Consider the following 20,333-nt stretch of genomic DNA (forward strand, 5'->3'; position numbering starts at 1 on the left):
TCAGCATCCCATCCAACCTGACCTTGAATGCATCCAGAAGTGAGGTATCCACAGCCTCTCTAGGAAACCTGTTCCATTGCCTCACCATTCTCTGAGCAAAAAAAATTCTTCCTAGCATCTAACCTAAATTTCCCCTCTTTTAGTTTAAAGACATTTCTCCTGTCCTACCACTGTCAGACTGTGTAAAAAGTCAGTCCCCCTCCTACTTGTAAGCTTGGTGGGGTGCAGCTCTTCAAGAAGCTGGAGGAAGGGTTGTGTTGATGTGTACGGCTCTGTTTGCAGAAGGGATTCACACCACTCTACATGGCAGCGCAGGAAAACCACCTGGAAGTTGTCAAGTTCCTGCTGGAAAATGGAGCCAACCAGAATGTAGCCACAGAGGTACGGTCCTTGGGGAGAACTCCGCAGCTCTACTTGTTGAGGCTGCACCAGGGGCTGCCGTGGCTTCTTGGCTCTCCCCACTCACCTGCCTCTCCTTGGCAGGATGGCTTCACACCGCTAGCTGTGGCTCTGCAGCAGGGTCATGAGAATGTGGTTGCTCACCTTATCAACTATGGGACAAAGGGTAAGGTCCGCCTGCCCGCCTTGCACATCGCAGCTCGCAACGATGACACCCGCACAGCCGCCGTGCTGCTGCAGAATGACCCCAATGCTGACGTCCTCTCCAAGGTGCGTGGCTCTCCCACCCTGTCCCTGCCAGCTTTCCCACCTCCCAGGGGGAACAGCAGCTTGGTATGCTGTATATATCCATCCTTTCGGCAGGGAGCATGTATCTGGCTGGGCTGATCCCCCTTCTTTCCCCTAGACTGGATTTACGCCCTTGCACATTGCAGCCCACTATGAGAATCTCAGTGTGGCCCAACTCTTGCTGAATCGTGGAGCCAGTGTCAACTTCACACCCCAGGTGAGTGCCATGTGGGGTGGCTGCTATGGCATCCACAGCTTTCAGCCACGGGTGGGCATGTGCTTGCCTCTCACCTGTCCATCCTTGCGAAGGAATTTAGCCTTCCACTGCCCTCTGTCCCTTGTTTGCCCCGTGCTTCCTGGCAGCCCTGCAGGGAAAAGAGGAGGGGTTGCTTCCTGTAACAAGCTGTCCTTCCTTCTGCCAGAATGGGATCACTCCTTTGCACATAGCCTCCCGACGAGGCAACATCATCATGGTGCGGCTGCTGCTGGACCGTGGGGCCCAGATAGAGACAAGGACCAAGGTGAGACCCTTTCTAAACCTCTGGCAACTACACGGGCCATCTCTGTCTCCATTCTTCCTGTGTCCAGGGAGCACTGATGCAATGCCCTCCTCAGTCCATACCTTGGGAATGTCATGCTAGGGCATGAGCACAGTCCCTGATGTCCTAAGGGGGTGGACCAGGTTTTTTAGTGATGTGTGTTCAGGTTGAGAGAAAGCTGCATGGGTGGTGGGCTGAGCCTGGGGGCTGAGAGCAGAATCAGTTTTGATCTTATTTTGCAAACAAGTCCCAAGTTTCTGTTCCTTTCTGGTCTGGGGTTTGCCTTGCCTTTCCCTGTCCTTGCTGAGCCTCTGAACCCTTCTCTCTCCCCAGGATGAGTTGACACCTCTCCACTGTGCAGCTCGCAATGGACATGTGCGAATTGCAGAGATCCTACTGGACCATGGTGCTCCCATTCAAGCCAAAACAAAGGTGCCTGTGGGACTGCGCTCAGTGTCAGTGCAGGGGTCACAAATTGCATGCGTTTGCTGGATGCTCTCTGTAGCTGGGCCAGGGTCGAACTTTTGGCCCTCAAGAGGCAAAGAGCTTCCTGATCTGCTCAGAGCTATGGCAGGGAGCATGGCTGTGTGGGATGCCCAGTGCCCTCCACTCAGCCCTAAGGCTCCGCTCCCCGCTCACAGAACGGTCTGTCACCGATCCACATGGCAGCACAGGGTGATCACCTGGACTGTGTGCGCCTACTCCTGCAGTACAGTGCTGAGATAGACGACATCACCCTGGACCACCTGACACCACTGCATGTAGCCGCGCACTGTGGCCACCACCGTGTGGCTAAACTGCTGGTGGAGAAGGGAGCCAAGCCCAACTCCAGAGCCCTGGTGAGCCAGGAGGGGTGGGCAAGAAAAGGATAAATGGGCTGGGAGCGGAAGAGGGAATGCGCTTGCAATTGACTGATGGTCATTCTGTCTGTAGAATGGCTTCACGCCTCTCCACATCGCCTGCAAGAAGAACCACATTCGAGTGATGGAATTGCTTCTGAAGACAGGAGCCTCCATTGATGCTGTCACGGAGGTGGGTGAGCTGCAGCCCAGCCCCAGCTCTTCTGTTATTGCCCATGCACAGCAGGGCTGGGTCACTGCTGCCCTGCTGCCCCCCAGCATCTTCTTCCTTGTGGCTGGGGAGAACTGCAGCTCAAGACCCACTGTGCGGGTGGCAGCCGCAGCCTGTTTCCTGCAGGGCAGAAGTTCTGTGCATTGCTGTCGGCTCAGCTAGGGGCTCCCAGAGGCTGAGAGAATGGGGGGATTACCTCTGTGTCAGGCCATTCAACATGACTCTTTGCTGCTTTCTCTCCACAGTCTGGCTTGACCCCCTTGCATGTGGCTGCCTTCATGGGGCATTTGCCCATCGTCAAAACCCTGCTGCAGCGTGGAGCATCTCCTAATGTGTCCAATGTGGTGAGTGCTGGCCTGGCTGGAGCCATTGGGGCTCACTGTGGTGGGGTGTAGTGGAGCTGCACCCTGCTTTCTTTGTTCCTGGGCAATGGGTGACATGTCCCCTCCTGTGGCCTCACCGCTTTATTCTGTCCATGGTGCAGAAAGTGGAGACACCCCTGCACATGGCAGCCAGAGCTGGGCACATGGATGTGGCCAAGTATCTGCTGCAGAACAAAGCCAAAGTCAACGCCAAGGCCAAGGTAGGCAGGAGCTCCCATGTGCTCACCCAGTGCTGAGTTCTTTGCTCTCACCTGTCCAGGCCCCTGTGGTGAGGGGTTGTGAAGCAGCAGGAGTGCTGCAAGGAAGCAGCGAGTCCAAGCCCGCGAGCAACAGCTTCTCTGCCTCCCTTACAGGATGACCAGACTCCTCTGCACTGTGCTACACGCATTGGCCACACCAGTATGGTCCGACTTCTGCTGGAGAACAGTGCCAACCCCAACCTGGCCACCACAGCAGGGCACACACCTCTGCACATCACTGCCAGAGAGGGTCATGTAGACACAGCCTTGGCCCTGCTAGAAAAGGGAGCCTCTCAGACTTGCATGACCAAGGTAGGCTGCTGGCATGCTGCGGAAAGATGGCTGGCAGGGCTGGCAGGACAGTGTCCCCATCCCAGAAGGGACAGCCTCCTGTGCTGCAGTGTGCATCTGCATTCTCCTCATCATCCCCTTACACCCAGTGATGGGCTGCCTATCTCCTCAGAAAGGATTTACCCCTCTCCACGTTGCAGCCAAGTATGGGAAGGTGGATGTGGCAGAGCTGCTGCTGGTGCATGATGCTCACCCCAATGCAGCGGGGAAGGTGAGGGTTGTTCTGGGGCTGTGAGAGAGGTGAGTATGGGCTGAGACTCTATCTCACTGCTCCGTGCCCTCTTCCCTCCTCTAGAACGGCCTGACCCCACTGCACGTAGCTGTGTACCACAACAACCTGGAGATCGTCAAGCTCCTGCTTCCCAAGGGGAGCTCTCCACACAGCTCAGCCTGGGTAAGGCTGGATGGGATCCCTGGGGTGGGAGGATGGTGTGTGCCCAGTACCCTCCAGCCAAGGCTGACAGTGCCCCGTGCTGTGTCACCCCTCAACTCTGACACCTGCCAGTCCCACCATAGCTCCCCCACCTGCTGCTTGTGCTGGCCTGTCCTTGTGCCCATGGGGATGCTGAGCACTCACCCGGTTCCAGCAGAATAGCTTTAAGGGATATTCCCTGTTGGCAGCCTAGTGGCTGTTGCTTGGGGATGTGTTTCCATAGCAAGCCCTGCTGAGCAGTGCTGCGGTCTGGCAGTTTGGGAAACCACACATGAATGTTTCCATGCAGCTGGGAAGCTGTGAAGGCAGAAAATCCAGCAGCTTGTGAGCATCCTGCGCTCTGGCAGAGCACGAGGAGCCTTTCCTCATGGATCAGCCCAGCAGAATTGGTTTTCACATTGTTTGCAGAAGCTGCAGCATCTCGGCAGACAAGTGGCTGCTGGTGCTACCTCCCCTCTTCCCCCGTGCATCTGCTGGCAGGGCTGCTGGGCTGGCAGCAGAGCAGCTGGTGCTGGTGCCGATCTCCCCTTGGTCTGCGTCACGGCCGCCTGCGTCATCACAGGCACAGGGCGTCTGCTTCTCTGCTGGCAAATGACAGCACAAGCAGTGCTCAAGGCCATGCAGCCTCTGCCTGAATACTAATCCTGTATGTTGTGGGTTCTGCCCCACACCTCTACCAGGCAGTCCTAGTAGTGCCTGCCTGTCCTGACTCTTGCAGCCCCAAGTGGCCGCATGCTAGAAACTCATGTAAAGAAAACCCCAGGACAGCTGACACTAACCAGACCTGAAGCAGGTGGTCTTGGAGCCTCCTCACTGTCTTGATTAGGGAAGCAGGATTGGCTTCAGTGATAGGATTAGTTGCTGTCAGGGAGATGGTTTGAGTGTGAGCTTGTGTCCCTGAGACCTGGAAGCAGTCTGGCAGGGCAGACTTGGCCTGGAGAGATGGGGTGGTACTTCCTGCCCAGGCAGATCTGCTCAGTGGGTGCTGAGAGCTGCCATGGTCCCTTCCCACAGAACGGATACACCCCTCTGCACATTGCTGCCAAGCAGAACCAGATGGAGGTGGCCAGCAGCTTGCTGCAGTATGGTGCTTCTGCAAATGCGGAGTCTGTTCAGGGAGTCACCCCTCTGCACCTGGCTTCTCAGGAGGGGCATACAGACATGGTAGCACTGCTTTTCTCCAAGCAAGCCAATGGAAACTTAGGCAACAAGGTATGTTGTGCTAGTGCTTCCTGCCAGGCTGGCAGGCAGTAGCAGATCCAGTGCCTCCCTGCATTCAAATAGCAGTGCCTTGGTTATAATGTAACGTTGGGCAGTTTGCTGTATTTACAATCCAACTTGCTCTCTCTGCTGGTCGAGCTGCAGTACTTCTCCTGTGCATGTGACATGCTCTTTTTGCAGAGTGGCCTGACTCCTCTCCATCTCGTGGCCCAAGAGGGACATGTACCAGTTGCTGACGTTCTGGTGAAACACGGAGTCACAGTGGACGCAACAACGAGGGTAAAGTAGTGCATTGGCCATGGTTGGGGTGAAAAACACTTGGGAACTACTTCTACATACCCCATCCTTCAGCTGTTGGGGCTGGCCCATGCAGTTCAACATACCCAAGCCAGAAGGCCCAGGAGCAGTGCTGACAGCACTCTGAGACCTGATCTTGTCTTTCAGATGGGCTACACCCCGCTGCACGTAGCCAGCCACTATGGGAACATCAAATTGGTGAAGTTTCTGCTGCAGCACCAGGCTGATGTCAATGCTAAAACTAAGGTACAATGATGCTCTGTGCTAAAAGGACCCTGGGGAACAGTGTGCAGGTTGATGGGAAAGGTTTTGTGCCACTACAACCCCTATACCTTGTTCCAAGTCCTCCTGTTTCCATGGCTGGAAGCTGTTGTAGCGCCCCTGGGGCACATTATGGATCCTATACAGCCCTTTACTAACCACAGAAAGCAGGATGCAGCCCATGTGAAGCATTGTGTGAAGCTTTGGGGGGCATTTGTGGGGCAGCATTCCCCAAAGCTGATGCAGCAGTCTCTATTCTCCCTACAGCTTGGCTACACGCCCCTGCACCAGGCAGCGCAGCAGGGCCACACGGACGTGGTGACCCTGCTGCTGAAGCACGGTGCCTCTCCCAACGAGATCAGCACGGTGAGCAGGGCAAACTGCCTGCATTTCCTCATTGTGTGACATGCTTGGGCACATGCCTGGGTTCCCTTACATCCTCTCCCCTTGCACAGAATGGCACCACTCCACTGGCCATCGCGAAGCGCCTCGGTTACATTTCCGTCACAGATGTGCTCAAGATTGTCACAGAGGAGACCAGCATCCCAGTAAGCTTCTGGGCACAGGACTGGCTGGGTGCAGAATCCTGTGGAGAAGGGTTGGGGTTGGGAGCAGCTAAGTGAGGGTCTGCCAGCCTTGGCCCCAGGCAGATCAGGGTGTGGGCTGCCAAAGAGCAGCTTGAGTGCCCAGGCTTGTGGAGAGGGGCTGTGGGTGGCTGTGGGTTGTGTGCTGTCCTGCTCTGACTGCCCTCTGCTCCACAGCCAGTCAGTGACAAGTACCGCATGAGCTTCCCAGAGACTGTGGATGAGATTTTGGATGTGTCAGAGGATGAAGGTGAGAGGCTGGAGCTGGGTCATGCCCTTAGAGGTCTGCTAGCAGCCCCGGGGATGGGCACAGGGTGGGGAGCTGCCTGGTCCCACTGGGGTCTCGCAACAAGGAAGCAGAAGCCCAGCAGCCACCTCCTGGCTTGGTCTTCCCCTGTGCTGTGCAGGAGGGTGGTGCCCAGACCTGAGGATGGTGTGCAGAGAGAACTTGGGCACTCTGAGCACCGCACCATGCCTTGCTCCCTGGGTGATACCAGCCCACAGCCCACCTGAAGCTGGTTTGCTCCTACCCCCTCCCACCAAGACCTCACTTTTGCCTCTTCTTACTTTGCAGGCACTGCTCATGTCACAGTAATGGGTATGAAATTTGTCCCTGTGCCCCAGCTCAATGGCCCATTTCACCCCATGGCCACTAACCATCCGCACGCCGCCTCCATCTGCTGAACCTTGCTGCTGGGCTGGTGCTACCCAGCACAGGCCTTGCCATCCTGCCCTGCCCATCTGCGTCCATGCTGCTTGCTGTGGTGTGACTGCATGAAGGGGACTATCCCCGAGCAGACGGAGCCCTGGCTGTCATCAGCCTTGCTCCCAGCAGCAGGAGCCTGCTCCTGTTGTAAGCTCTGGAGCCTGCTCACAGCCAGCCCGTGCCACTCTGGCCTTGGTGGTATGAAGTGGAGCACTGGAAGGTCCCTGTGCTGCTCACCACTCTGGCTCTCCCTGCATTGGGAGGTGCTGGGCTCCTTCCAGCAGGGCTCTAGCATGAGCTCAGCCCTGGTGGATTCCTTAGCAGGTGTTAATTGGGTGGCAGGTGAGGATGGTTCGGCTCATGCCCCCATAGAGTCATGTGTGGGTGAACTTGGTGGCCTTGGTGAGTCCTTTCTATGGCCCCAGCCCCACCTGGTGGTGGGGGGCCCCAGCAGGCTTGGCTCTGTGCTTGAGTGTTGTGAGGTTTGGGTTGGCTGGCTCCTAACAGATGCCACAGTTCCTGCCACACTAACAGCCCAGGCTTCTGGCAGAGGGAAGAGCCTTCCCACTGCTGAGACCAGGGGAAGAATGCGTGTGGCCAGTGGTGGGAGCAGGGATGGGAGTAAAGCTGGGCAGCTGTGCTCCCTTGTCCTGCTGCCTCTGTGTGCTGAGCCAGCTCTTGGTTTCAGAGGAGGAGCTGATCGCACCGAAACCCAGAACACCTGAACCCAGGGAGCAGGAGGTCAAGAGGGAGATGCTGGAGTTTGTGACCGTGACAACACTGGAGCAAACGTACGAGGCACTGGATGGAGGGGAGGGAGTGGGAACAGGGCATGGGCCAGCCTGGTGCTGGGGTGGGATGCCAGCAGGGCAGGAACAGCTGCAGGCATTGGGTACCAGCAGATCAAGCATGACTGTGGGCAAGGATCCCTGAGCTCCCTGATAGGGTCCTGCTGTGCCTGGTGGCCCTCAGGGGTGGCTGGAGCCTGGGGGGCCCTGACCTGTTGCTGCAGTGGCTGTCATTGTTCTCTCCTGCCAGGGAGGAGTCTGTAGCTGTCCCACAGGTCCCCTGCGTGCCCCCTGAGACAGTGGTGACCAGGGCAGAGGAGCCTGAGCAGGTGGGATCTGTGGAGACTGAAGCTGAGCAAGGCAGCCTGCTGCACGCACCTTCGGTGTCCCCACAGGAGGTGAGTGTGACACAGTTCTAATATATTTCTTGTTGGGGGAATATCCCTCCTCTGTCAGCCCAGAGCCAAAACGTCAGGGGTGGAGGGGATGGGTTGATGGTACAGGGCTGCCAAGACAGAATGCAGGAGTGCAGAGGGTTGAGCAGACCCAGCACCACCAGACAGGACCTTATGCCCATTGGGACTCTTCCCTGCTTTTGCACAGCCCTCCAAGGAGTTCGATGAGGACTCCTTGATTCCCAGCAGCCCGGCCACCGAGACCTCAGACAACATCAGCCCCGTGGCCAGCCCCGTTCACACAGGGTAAGTGCCTGCCCAAAGCAGCACTGTGTGTGTGAGCTGGCTGCAGGGCACTGCTTGCCTATGCCTCTGCCTGCTGCAGGTTCCTGGTGAGCTTCATGGTGGATGCACGCGGTGGCTCCATGCGGGGCAGCCGGCACCACGGGCTGCGTGTGATCATCCCACCCCGTGCCTGTGCTGCACCCACCCGCATCACTTGCCGCCTGGTGAAGCCTCAGAAGCTGCCTGCACCCCCACCGCTGGCTGAGGAGGAAGGCCTGGCGAGCCGCATCATTGCACTGGGACCCGCTGGTGCCCAGTTCCTCAGGTGAGCATGGAAGGGAATGGGGCCATCCCTTGAGCTAGGGACAGATCTGGGCTCCTCTAGGGGCTGTTGCTGGCTGTCTGTGGGGATTCTGTGCAGGAGATGTCCTAGCTTTGGCCAAGCGCAGCACAATGCTGGGGTGGGCCTTTGCAGCATGGTGTAAGCATGCCTCCTCCCTTATCTGCAGCCCCGTCATCGTGGAGATTCCTCACTTTGCCTCCTACGGACGAGGGGACCGTGAGCTGGTGGTGTTACGGAGTGAGAATGGCTCTGTCTGGAAGGAGCACCGCAACCGCTATGAGGAGAGTTACATGGACCAACTGCTCAATGGCATGGATGAGGGTGAGCGTGCCAGGCTGGGGGCTTGACACTCCAGCCAGAACTGCAGCTGTCCTGGGAATGGCCAGCACTGGGAGGTGGTGGTATGGAACCAAGTGTGGCATGGTTGGTGCAGCCAAAGAGGAGGTAGATGTCATGGGTTTGGTTTGTGGAGGAGCACTGATGACTGTGCTGCACTTGCAGAGCTGGAGAGCCAAGAGGAGCTGGAGAAGAAGAGGGTCTGCCGCATCATCACCACTGACTTTCCTCTCTACTTCGTGGTCATGTCCCGGATTTGCCAGGACTGTGACATGATTGGCCCCGAGGGAGGGTGCTTGAAAAGCACTCTGGTGCCCATGGTGCAGGCCACCTTCCCAGACACCGCTGTCACCAAGAAAGTGAGGCTGGCTCTGCAGGTGAGGTGCTGAAGAGCCTGGTCTGGAGACCAGCAGGCAGGAAAAGGCAGCTTATCCAGCTGCACCCCAGCACTGCAGAGAGCTGGCCCCGATCACCCCACCTGTGCTGCCCACAGGCGCAGCCCGTGCCTGATGAGCTGGTGACCAAGCTGCTGGGGAACCAGGCAACCTTCAGCCCCATCGTCACAGTGGAGCCTCGCCGGAGGAAGTTCCACCGCCCCATTGGCCTCCGCATCCCTCTGCCCCCATCCTGGAAGGACAATCCCAGAGACAGTGGCGAGGGTGACACCACCAGCCTGCGCCTGCTCTGCTCTGTGATAGGTGAGGCCAGGTGCATGAGTTACAGGATGAGCCGAGGTGGGATGCAGCTTTGGAAGCCAAGGATAGGTTGCACAGTCCAGCGGGGAGAGCAGATCCGCTGCAGCGAGAAAGCAATGTGCTTAATCCTGCTTTCTGCTGCTGCAGGAGGGACAGCACAAGCTCAGTGGGAAGACATCACAGGCACCACGAAGCTGGTCTATGAAAAGGAGTGCGCTAACTTTACCACCAATGTGTCTGCCAGGTGAGTCGTGGCTGAGCATGTAATTGAATGGGATTCTTATCCTGGGGAAGATCCCTGCCCTGGATGGGTTTTCCACACTTGGAGCTCCTTCACACCCTATGTGGTGCTGTTTTCCCCCCTGATGCCCCATTCTGACCCACCCCTCCCACAGGTTCTGGCTGGCTGACTGCCCACGCACTGCTGAGGCTGTGCACTTTGCCACCATGCTGTACAAAGAACTGACAGCTGTGCCCTACATGGCCAAATTTGTGGTATTTGCCAAGATGAATGATGGACGGGAAGGCCGACTGCGCTGCTACTGCATGACTGATGACAAGGTGGACAAGACTTTGGAGCAGCACGAGAACTTCACTGAGGTGGCCCGCAGCAGGGACATTGAGGTTTGTCTCTTGCAACGTTCCTGGAGGACAGAAGGAAGAAGCTGCTCTGTGCAGGGTCCTATCCCGTGTTTCACTCCCTGCAGGTGGTGGAGGGAATGCCTCTGCATGTCGAGCTCTCAGGGAACCTGGTGCCCATCAAGAAAGCCACGCAGTCGCGCACCTTCCTCTTCCAGTCCTTCCGGGAGAACCGCCTCGCCCTCCCCATCAAGGTAATGGCAGGTGCAGAGTTGGACTGTGGTGGGACCCTGTGCCCTGTTCCAACCCCCCACCTGGGTGCTTGGTGTGCAGGTCCGGGACAGCAGCCGAGAAGCCAGTGGCTCCCTGTCCTTCCTGCGCAAGGCCATGAAGTATGAGGACTTGCAGCATGTGCTCTGTCACCTCAACATCAGCATTCCACCCTGCACTAAGGTCAGCTCTCCTTTCTCAAAGCAGCCACACCATGCTGTGCTGGGGCTGTGCAAATGCCAGGGCTGAGCTGTTTCTCTCTATTCTGGCTGGTGACCCCTTGGTTTGTAACCACTTTGCAGGGAAGTGGCACTGAGGAGCGAAGGAGGACACTGACACCTTTGTCTCTGAGGGAGCGATATAGCATCCTAAGTGAGAGCAGTTTCGGTACGCAGCCTACTGGTCTGTTCAAGCATCTCACCTCCTTTGCTTAGGGTAGGGGTGCCCAGCCCAGGAGGAAGGGCTGGGATGACCCTACTGCACTTGCGTGCGTGGTATCCTCCTGTTCCCAGGGAATTTCTCTGGTCCTGCCTGCGGGGCTATGCTGAGCCCCTGCAGCCTGCACCTCACTCCTACCCCAACCCACAGCTGGAGTTGTGACCCCCTCTTCTCCTCCAGGCTCTCTGAGCAGCACTGACAGGGCAGACCAGAAGATGATCGACATCGCAGAGCAGCTCGGCCTCAGCTGGGCAGGTGAGTCCTCAGCTGATGGATGCTCAGTGCACCTTGAAGCTCAGCACTTAGGAAGACTAAAAAGATGCTGCAGGGTGGCGTGAATGTGCTTTATGCTGTCTGGGGAGCTGCCCATGAATGTGATGCTGAGATGCTATGTCTCTCCCAGAGTTGGCACGTGAGCTGCAGTTTGGGGTGGATGACATCAACAGGATTCGTGTGGAGAACCCTAACTCCTTGCTGGAGCAGAGCATAGCCTTACTCAACCTCTGGGTCAGCCGCGAGGGCAAGGGTGTCAAGAGTGAGTATTGATCCCCGCTACAAGGGTGATGGTGTCTGGGCTGGGCGTGCAGCCTATATGTGTGTGCTCAGGGCTCCCTGGCTCAGTTTGGACCACCAGTTCCTGCACACCTACCTGGAGGGCAGCTGGGGCATGGCCACAACTGCCAGCCTGCCCTGCCTGCTGACTGACACTGGCTTTCCCTGCAGTTGAGAATCTGTACACGGCGCTGAGGAACATTGACCGCAGCGAGATCGTCAGCACACTGGAGGGCTCTGGCCGGCAGAGCCGCAGCATGAAGGGCAGCTGGCGCTACACAGACAGGGACTATTCACTCTCACCCTCCCAGATGAATGGTGAGCCCCATGTCCTGTGCAGGGGATACCAGAGGGGCTAGGAGCAGAGTCGCTGTGGACACAGTGGGGCTGATGTCTGTCCCAAGTCAGCTGCACTGCCCCTAGGAGCTTGGTGAGCACCAGGTGCTGCAGATAGCTGCAGTCTCTCCATGGGGACTTGTGCTATAGGAACCTTGGTCCTGCTCTTCATGGAGAACAGACACATGGGGCATCCTCCTCTTGAGGTACCAGTGCAGGATGCACCTGGCTTGTTGCTCCCAGCATCACCTGTGCCCAGCCATGGCTGTGCCTGGGAGCAGGACCAGCCACGTGTCCCACAGGAGAGCCAGTGCCATGGGCAGGGATGGGGCTGTTGCTGTCCTGCCCCCAGGCACCACCCATGCAGCTCTGGCTCATCGCTTTCCCCTTTCGTATCTGCCCTTGTTGTGTTCTCTTAAATGTGCCACCTACTGCCACCAGATGTGGGCACTCCTGGGGGCCACTTCTTGTCACCTCCAAGTTCACCCTGGCCTCTCTCATCTTCCTCCTCTGCTTGTCTACACTGTTTCCACCTCAGCTGAGCCTCTGGGAGCAGTGTCCTGTTCCAGCAGCTGCATGTCACCCAGGACTGCTTCTCTCTTGGCTGTGTCATCCTCTTCCCTTAGTGGCCCTGCACTACTTTCCCCCTGCATTGGGGAGGCTGGGGGCTCCTGGCTGAACAGTGTGCTCCTGCTGCTCCTGACGATCCCTGGCTGAGCTTGTGGCTCAGTAAAGGAAAAAAAATTGCTGCCTGCATGCCTGAGACTGCTTGGCTTGGCTGTAGTCTCTATTGGTGTGCCTGGGCTGTGCATGAGGACACGATGATTGCTTACAGACCTGAGGACATCAGTGGGATTATAGGGCCCTGGCTGCATCCTGCAGGGCTTCAGGGCTGCATGGCATTTGCCAGGATCATCCTTCCTTGCTCATGGGTCAGCTTTGGGAATTTAGTGCCTGCAGCACCTGGCTACCTGAGCTCCAGGCTGACCTTCAGATGCTGGTTGGGGGCTGTGGGCAGGGACTGGGGGCTGGTAGAGCAGGGTGCTAGAGAGGGCACCATGTCCTGCAGTGGGGATGGGGCATCACCAGTCCCCAGGCCTGTCCTCACCAGGGGAATGGACAGCCTCAGGGGCCGCCCAGCCCCAGCACTCAGAGTGAGGCACGGGGGCACTTGCAGGGACAGGAGGGACTGCGTGAAGGCAGCAGCCGCTGTGAGCGCGCACCTCCCAGAGGCTCCTTCCCTTCTCGCCCCGCTGTGCTTGTGTGTGTGTGAGATGGCTGCTGGAGACATCGCCTCTGTCTGCCCATGTAGGTTATGCTTCGCTGCAGGACGAGCTGCTCTCCCCTGCCTCCCTGCATTATATGCTGCCATCCCCTCTGCGTGCTGACCAGTACTGGAACGAGGTGGCCATCATGGACGCCATCCCTATGGCCGCCACCGAGCAGGACGCCCTGATGGAGATGTCTGACATGCAGGTGTGGTCCTCAGGGCTCACCCCTTCACTGGTGACGGCTGAGGACTCCTCTCTGGAGTGCAGCAAGGCTGAGGACTCGGATGCCACAAGCGAAGGTCGTTTCCCAGGGCAACTTCTGACAGACGCACACGGCCCAGACCACATGGGCTCTATGGACTTAGTTGAGGATGACACAGTGGACTCAGATGCCATGAATGGGCTGATTGAACTGCTAGAGCAGGAGGAAGGGCAGAGGCCAGAAGGGAAGACGCCAGCCAGGGACCGCCAGCTGGGGACTGGAGAGCAAAACCCAGAGGGTGAAGTCTCTTTTGTTTCAGTTCAACAGAAGGTACAAGCCAGGATCGTGGCATCGCCGACTGTGAGCCACACAGTGGAGAGGAGTGCAGACAGGTATGGTGGTCCCAGTGACAGGGGGGCAGTGGAAGGGGAGCTTCGCCAGCTACTGCCTTGTGCTGGGCCAGCTGCAATAACTTCCCAGCCTCGCTTGCTTCCCTGCTAACCTCCAGCTCTGGAGCCCAGCACCCCGCACAGAGCAGTGGCTTGGGCAGAGTGCCTGTAAACCTGCTGGAGTCTCTCTGGGGGCTCCTTGAAAAGCACCCAGGGGAAATCCCCGCAGACAGCCGGGCCCTGCATGTGGGTTGTGCCTCCCAGCACCATCTCAGGGCTTTGTTCTGCCATCTTCACAGCAGCACTGGTGCCATGACAGCCCAGTGATGTTCCGAGGCATGGCCCGGAAGCCTGCAGACTGGGGTGTTGGATGGGCAGAGAGCGTGGCAGGGAGAAGGCCCGTGCCCTTTGTGCATCTGCATTGTATGCTGCTTGTGCCAGGCACTGGCAGCACCAGGAGCTCTGTGCCTGGCGGGGTGCAGCTGTGCCCAGCTGTCAGCTGGTGTTCTGGGTGCAACACTCCAACAAAGCTGACTGCCTCTCTCTCTCTGTCTCTCTCTCCCTGTCCCTCTCCGGCGTCCAGGCTGAGGGACTGGAATGCAGAAGGCTCCTTTATCTCCTGCCTACAGGACCTGACAGAAGGCTCCTGGCAGGAGGGGGTCACCCGACGGCTGGGCCCAGCACACACCGTGGCTGCTGGGGCGCAGGGCCAGGAGCAAGAGCAGGTCCTGGCGCCGGACGTGGAGCTGATGCGGGTCAGCTCCACAGAGGACAGCGACTGGCAGCCCCAGCACCCCGCGGGCGGCTGGCCAGAGGAGCCCGACAGCCGCGGCTTTGGGCAGGTGAGGTTGAGAGCAGCAGCGGATGCAGCCTTTTGCCCACCACCAGATCAAGAAGTCCCGGCAGAACTGCTGCCCTGGCCCCTGGGGTGCCTCTTGGCCCAGAATAGAATGCTGCACACCCAATATGTGAGCTCTTGCTCTCCATTTATAACTCAGGCAGGCCCTCTGCTTGCTTCCTTATTGAGTATCTGCCCTGGCCGCTGGCCTGACAGCTTACTGGGCCAGAAATAGAGCTGGTCTGGGGGCCAGGAGGGGTGATGGGCATCCCGCCATGGCCATGTGGATCAGATAGGGATGGGATGAGAGCAGGCGTGTGCCCCCAAGCAGGCACGGCAGGACTGCAGCTGCAACACGGCAGAGCTCAGCTCCGTGCCACGTGTAGCTCCGTCTGTCCTGTGACAGATGACTGCTCTCTGCCCTGTCAGGCTGCTGGGGAGGGGGTCATGGCTGTCCCTGTCACTGCCTGACAGGGGACGGGTGTTGCTGTTGCAGTCCCAATCCCATGACTTTGACAGAAGCTGTGAGTGCAAAGGACACCCCACCTGCCTTCTCCCTTCTCCCGCCCCGGGCAGCTGATCTGCAGCAGCTAGGATTACAGCAGTGCTTTGCAGAGACGTGCGGACCTGTGGGCAGCTCCTGTGCCCAGAGCTCTGCCCGCCACAACCGACAGCATGGCTGGGCTCTGAGAGGGGGTGTGGGGCACATGCACGACCCTGCAGGGGCAGGATGTGGTCTTTCCTGGTCCAGCTGCTGATTGTCGTGGTTTTGCTGGCCTTCTTCCTGGTCAGCTGCCAGAATGTCCTGTACATCGTCAGGGGCTCTGTGCGCTTCCTGCTCAATCATGCGCACCGCGAGCTGGACAAGGAGCTCGGGGAGAGCCAGGGGCTGGCGGACGACGAGGAGTCTTTCTCTACCAGAGTCGTCCGCCGGCGTGTCCTTGTGAAGGTAATGGGCAGGGAGCAGTGCTGGGGTGCACAGCAGAGAGCAGAGACAGGGCTGGGGCTGTGTGTGTGCCGGGCTGCGTGCTGGAGAGCTCTGCTGCACCCTGAAATGCTCTTCCTCCTGTCCCTCCAGGGCAACGAAGTCCTCCATTTACCTGGGGAGCATGTAACTGAGGAGCAGTTCACAGATGAACAAGGCAATATAATCACCAAGAAGGTGAGTGAATGGGGCCGAGTCTTTGTAGGGTGCTCTCCAAAGTCTTCCTCCTCTCTCTTTCCATGTGGCCCCTCTCTGCAGCCCAGGGCCCTGCACAGGGTGCTTGCATTCTGCTTTCTCTAATTACTGTCGTGGCTCTTCTCCAGCCACAGATTCTGCCAGGGGGTGGTGTGCACGGGGCTGAGGGCCAGACCTGCAAGAAGGAAGGCATGGTGTTGGGGCTGGCCGTGTCCTCTTGTGTGGGCTGGTGTCGGGGCTGGCAGTGATGAAGGCTGCATGGGTCTCCGCAGGTCATCCGGAAGGTGGTGCGTCATCTGGGCCCCAGTGACACAGATGACAGGCAGGAGCGTGAGGACCTGATCCTGGAGGGCTCCCTGCAGGAGCCCCAAGACCTGGAGGCAGAGGCTGATCACTTCATGTACTCCATCCTACAGAGGGACGGTCTGGGGGCCAAGGTATGGTGTGGTTCATGGCTGTGCCTTGCAAGTCCCCTACTCGGGGCCAGCACTGCCTCTGCAGGACTTGTGGGCTCCAGGGCTCCTCCATCCTCTGTCCTTTCTTCTGTCCTGCTCACCTCTCCCACCTGTTTCCCTCCTAAGGCTGCCAGGGGCTGCTCTTGCCCCTGCACCAGTCTTCTTGCTTGGTGTCTTCTGCTGACTGACTCAGCCTTTCCCTCTCCTGTCCTTTTCTCTGTGTCTGTCTGTTCACCTGGGTGATGTCCTGCCTCCTGTCCCTGTGGCTCCCTCAGGAGGAGGTGCAAGTGCGTGTCCCAAAACTGGAGGTCTCCGGGAGCAGGATGGGGGCTCAGATAGTGAAACGAGCCAGTCTGAAAAGGGGGAAGCATTGACCCCCCTCAAATGGCCTCTTTGGAGGTAACCCCCCCCCCCCCGCTTTGCTCTTCCTTTTGTGCCAGCTCTTTGTACTGCTGGGTTAAAGGTAGCAGGGATGTATGTGCATGATGGTGTCTCTCTCCTCTCTCTCTCTCTCCAATTTCTACTTTTTGTTAGTGAGATATCTGTGGTATATGATAGTCAAGACCTTTGTGTTTGTGGACATATGGTCATACAGACAGTGTCTGTTGTCTGCAGCTGTCCCTAGAGAGTCCCTGGGCCAGCCTCACTCGAGGCAGTCTACTTGCTGCTTTACACTTGCTATTTTCTACAGCATGCAAAAGCAGCTCAGGAAATGCATTAACAACTTATGGGGTCTTCCATGCTGCTGTGAGAAACAAGGTGTAGTGAGTCAACCTTGTTGAAACAGGGCTGGCCTCCAGTGGATGGGATATGTCTGTCCCAGGCTGTACAGCAGCCTTCCCAGCTCCTTCCACTGCTGCTCTGGCTTTGGTGAAGCTCAGCTCCTACTTGTTGCTGCTCTCTGCATCTGAGGTGGCACCACTGGTACCATCTGTGCCATTGCTGAGGGTTCCAGGCAGGGCACTCATCGATGCTCTGATGCTGCCTCTCTGGCACCCTGCTGTAAAACTCATCTTGTGGGTGGTCAGAACGGGTGCATTTGGAACAAGTGTAGGCTGGGACTACGTGAGCCTGATGACTCCATCTCTGCGTCTTTCTGTGTCTCCCCAGGATCTCACCTCAACACCAAACCACTGATCTCCACACCAACCTGAGAAGACAGGAGAGGAAGACAGAGATTGGAGGGAAGCAGGGCTGGCTGTACATGTTTCAATAGGCTAATGGCATGATTTCTGTACGAGATACTTACCGTCCTATCCGCATGACTGACTGACTGCAAGACGCATGAGCTACAGTACTTCCAGCAAACAGAGGGACCCTGTCCCTGCCTTGCTGCCATCGGGAGCCTAAAGACAGCAGCACGCACAAGGGGCATCCTTCAGCTCCTCTGGGAGGCCAGAGCTGGACTGGCAGCAAATGAGAGGGGAGAAGAATCCACCCTCGCACGTCCGCCTGCGTCACTACATCCCTGTGCAGTGCTCCAGTGGCAGGAAGGAGGCTGGGGCTGCTCACTGAAGGAGAAGAGGGGCTCTATCCCCGTCACCATTCTTGCCTCTGCTGGACTCGCTTCTCATCCCTCTCAGTGAGTGCTGGGGCAGGGGGAGGGCAGCAATAGGGGGATGTGAGAGAGGAGGGCTGTGGGTGCAGTGTTGCCTGATGCAGGGCTGCCCTTCCTCTCCCCAGCATGTGCAGCATCTCCTGCCAGGGCAGGGCTCTGGGCCGAGCACTGAGCTCGTTGCTTATGTTGAAAGTGTAAACTGTACAGCAATCAGCCTTGTGTATATGAACCAATAAATACTATGCAAACACCTAGGGACACTCTAGCAGTATGTACAAAGCACTAACAGCTCCACTCCCAAATACCTCTTCAGGCTGCAGGATGGGCGAAGCCTTTGGAGTATGTGAGCAGCTCTGGTGAATAGAGCTGGGAGCCTACAGGTGTGACAGGGTGGCAGATTGTCTTGTCCTGCCCTTCCATCTGAGTCTGGTCCCTTCTTGGCCTGAAGAGAGAGGCCCACGGGGGCAGCCCCATGGGCTGGTCCATGGTGCAAGCCCCAGTTTGTGCTGGCTTCAGCTGGGGTGAGGCTGGCAGCCTGCACTGAGGTGCTTGGGGCCCAGGGAGGATAGGTAGTGAGAGCAGGGAAGGCTTGTGCCACGCACTGGATTGTGCCTAGCTCTACTCAGCACAATATCTGCTCAGGAGATGGGCCAGGAGCTGGCAGGAGCCAGAAGCCCTGCACTACTTTGCAGGGCCTCCTGGCCTCCCTGTGAGGGCACAAATGAGCACAGACCCTTGACCCCGTGGATGTTGGCCCACCCAGGACCAATCCCAGAAATGGGGGGAGCTGCTTCCTCGAGTGGCTGCACTTTGGCCAAGTGAATGCCTTCTGCAGCCACCGAGCTAAGCAGTCACCCTGAAAGCACGGGCAGTGCGGGGGCAGCTGTTCTGGCAGGAGAATCGTGGTGCTCAGGGCTGCCCAGGCAGCACTGAGATGTGCAGAAGGTTGAATCTGCTACAAAACTTGACCCTGAAAGGACAGAATGCAGACAGCAGTAGATCTGTGTCCCCAGCTCTCTCCTTTACCTAAGCAATGAGGGGGCCTGGCCTTTGTAGCATGGTGGTGTGGAGACCCCCTTGCCCTTTCCCCAGAGGTGGCTGTGGACTTGTTTAGCAGGGCCTGATGCTGCTCTCGGTGGCCACATGCAGAACAAGCCCACCTCCAGCTTCAGGCAGGGCAGCCCTGTCTCACAGTGGGTGCACACATGCCAGGAAAGTCTCTGGCTCTGCTGCAGTCTGGATAAAAAACCCAGATGCAGCAAAGCAAATGGCCCAGCTTAGCCATGGAAAGCAAGGCAACCCCTTCCTCACCCCACCTCAAAGTAGGCACAGACTCCATCCATTACCCTTGCTGTGTACAATAACCTACCTAGACCCACTGCAACAGCTGACCCTGTAGCATCACCGTAGAGTTGTGTGTGGGTCCTGTGCTTTGGCCTAGTCTACGCCTTAGGGAATGTGCTGTGCTGCAACTGTGCCCGGCACCTGCAGTGACATTGCTTTGCGCTCAGATTGCTCGTAGGGCTGGTAGGGGGAGGCTGCACCCAACATTGAGCCTAGAGAATGCTGCAGTCTGCACACTAGAAGCTTTTTAGAAGTTTTAAAAATTACTTTTATTTCCTTTTTTTAATTGTTATGGAAACAAGCCTTTTGGATCTCCCTGTCTTAGCCCCTGATGTATAGATCATATCCCAGTACACCAGCTATCGGACTATGAATTAATAAAGAAACTAACACAGATCACGTCTCGTCTCTGCTTTTCCAAGGGGAAGGGGAAGGTGGAGGCTGCTGAGTGCTGCAGTGAAGCCCAGCAGGCAGCCGAGCCCTGCAGGATGTGGGGTGGGGGAATGTATTCTCACAGTATTCTCCTTCCCACTGCATTCTCCTGCAGAAGCAGGCAGGCCATGGCTTGGACAGGTGCGCTCTTGGCTGGATAAGGAACTGGCTGAAGGGCCGGGCCCAGAGAGTGGTGGTGAACAGAACCAAATCCAGCTGGCAACCAGTGGTGCCCCCAGGGATCGATGCTGGGGCCAGTCCTCTTCAGTGTCTTTATTGGTGACCTGGATGAGGGCACTGAGTGCACCCTAGGAAGTTTGCGGCTGACGCCAAGTTGGCTGGAAGTGTGGATCTGCCTGGGAGCAGCGAGGCCCTGCAGAGGGATCTGGACAGCCTGGAAAGCTGGGCTGAAGCCAATAGGATGAGGTTCAGCAAGGCCAAATACCAGATCCTGCACTTTGGCCACAACAACCCCAGGCAACGCTACAGACTTGGGGGTGATGGCTGGGAGATCGCATGCAGGAAACGGACCTGGAGGTGTCGATTGGTGCGGCTGAACACGAGCCAGCAGTGTGTGCGGGTGGCCAAGAAGGTCCAGGGCATCCTGGCTCGCATCAGGAACGGTGCTGCCAGCAGGAACAGGGCAGTGATTGTCCCCTGTACTCAGCTCTGTGAGGCCGCACCTCAAGTGCTGTGTCCAGTTTTGGGCCCACGCTGCAAGAAAGACATGGAGGCCCTGGAGCGGGTTCAAAGAAGGGCGACAAAGCTGTGAGGGGTCTGGAGCACAGGGCTGATGAGAAACGGCTGCAGGAGCTGGGGTTGTTCAGTGTGGAGAAGAGGAGGCTCAGGGGAGACCTCACTGCTCTCTATAGCTG

General features: G+C 57.7%; 1 protein-coding gene across 13 annotated transcripts in view; it reads left to right on the forward strand.

Annotated features, from left to right (window-relative positions):
* The window catches only part of ANK1 (ankyrin 1), a 50,531-nt gene extending 31,112 nt beyond the window's left edge, over positions 1 to 19,419 (forward strand). For 7 of the 13 annotated variants that reach the window (XM_048927962.1, XM_048927959.1, XM_048927965.1 and 4 more), the window contains 40 exons: positions 283 to 381; positions 484 to 669; positions 806 to 904; positions 1,110 to 1,208; positions 1,560 to 1,658; positions 1,868 to 2,065; positions 2,160 to 2,258; positions 2,543 to 2,641; positions 2,782 to 2,880; positions 3,034 to 3,231; positions 3,383 to 3,481; positions 3,566 to 3,664; positions 4,718 to 4,915; positions 5,105 to 5,203; positions 5,369 to 5,467; positions 5,750 to 5,848; positions 5,938 to 6,030; positions 6,244 to 6,316; positions 6,641 to 6,664; positions 7,461 to 7,563; positions 7,811 to 7,958; positions 8,164 to 8,261; positions 8,341 to 8,565; positions 8,750 to 8,904; positions 9,085 to 9,296; positions 9,413 to 9,617; positions 9,762 to 9,858; positions 10,010 to 10,238; positions 10,322 to 10,447; positions 10,527 to 10,646; positions 10,766 to 10,850; positions 11,082 to 11,156; positions 11,305 to 11,436; positions 11,625 to 11,771; positions 13,102 to 13,654; positions 14,235 to 14,493; positions 15,568 to 15,651; positions 15,942 to 16,106; positions 16,400 to 16,523; positions 17,235 to 19,419. In XM_048927962.1, coding sequence (XP_048783919.1) covers positions 283 to 381; positions 484 to 669; positions 806 to 904; positions 1,110 to 1,208; positions 1,560 to 1,658; positions 1,868 to 2,065; positions 2,160 to 2,258; positions 2,543 to 2,641; positions 2,782 to 2,880; positions 3,034 to 3,231; positions 3,383 to 3,481; positions 3,566 to 3,664; positions 4,718 to 4,915; positions 5,105 to 5,203; positions 5,369 to 5,467; positions 5,750 to 5,848; positions 5,938 to 6,030; positions 6,244 to 6,316; positions 6,641 to 6,664; positions 7,461 to 7,563; positions 7,811 to 7,958; positions 8,164 to 8,261; positions 8,341 to 8,565; positions 8,750 to 8,904; positions 9,085 to 9,296; positions 9,413 to 9,617; positions 9,762 to 9,858; positions 10,010 to 10,238; positions 10,322 to 10,447; positions 10,527 to 10,646; positions 10,766 to 10,850; positions 11,082 to 11,156; positions 11,305 to 11,436; positions 11,625 to 11,771; positions 13,102 to 13,654; positions 14,235 to 14,493; positions 15,568 to 15,651; positions 15,942 to 16,106; positions 16,400 to 16,498 — 5,475 coding nt within the window. In that variant the 3' untranslated portion in view covers positions 16,499 to 16,523; positions 17,235 to 19,419. Of the gene's footprint in view, positions 1 to 282; positions 382 to 483; positions 670 to 805; positions 905 to 1,109; positions 1,209 to 1,559; positions 1,659 to 1,867; positions 2,066 to 2,159; positions 2,259 to 2,542; positions 2,642 to 2,781; positions 2,881 to 3,033; positions 3,232 to 3,382; positions 3,482 to 3,565; positions 3,665 to 4,717; positions 4,916 to 5,104; positions 5,204 to 5,368; positions 5,468 to 5,749; positions 5,849 to 5,937; positions 6,031 to 6,243; positions 6,317 to 6,640; positions 6,665 to 7,460; positions 7,564 to 7,810; positions 7,959 to 8,163; positions 8,262 to 8,340; positions 8,566 to 8,749; positions 8,905 to 9,084; positions 9,297 to 9,412; positions 9,618 to 9,761; positions 9,859 to 10,009; positions 10,239 to 10,321; positions 10,448 to 10,526; positions 10,647 to 10,765; positions 10,851 to 11,081; positions 11,157 to 11,304; positions 11,437 to 11,624; positions 11,772 to 13,101; positions 13,655 to 14,234; positions 14,494 to 14,523; positions 15,439 to 15,567; positions 15,652 to 15,941; positions 16,107 to 16,399; positions 16,524 to 17,234 lie in introns of those variants that run through there. The other 6 variants (XM_048927969.1, XM_048927960.1, XM_048927963.1 and 3 more) reach the window with 6 other exon arrangements.
* The last annotated feature ends 914 nt before the right edge of the window (positions 19,420 to 20,333 follow it).

This window comes from Lagopus muta, chromosome 27 (assembly GCF_023343835.1).
Source record: "Lagopus muta isolate bLagMut1 chromosome 27, bLagMut1 primary, whole genome shotgun sequence".
Taxonomy (NCBI): domain Eukaryota; kingdom Metazoa; phylum Chordata; class Aves; order Galliformes; family Phasianidae; genus Lagopus; species Lagopus muta.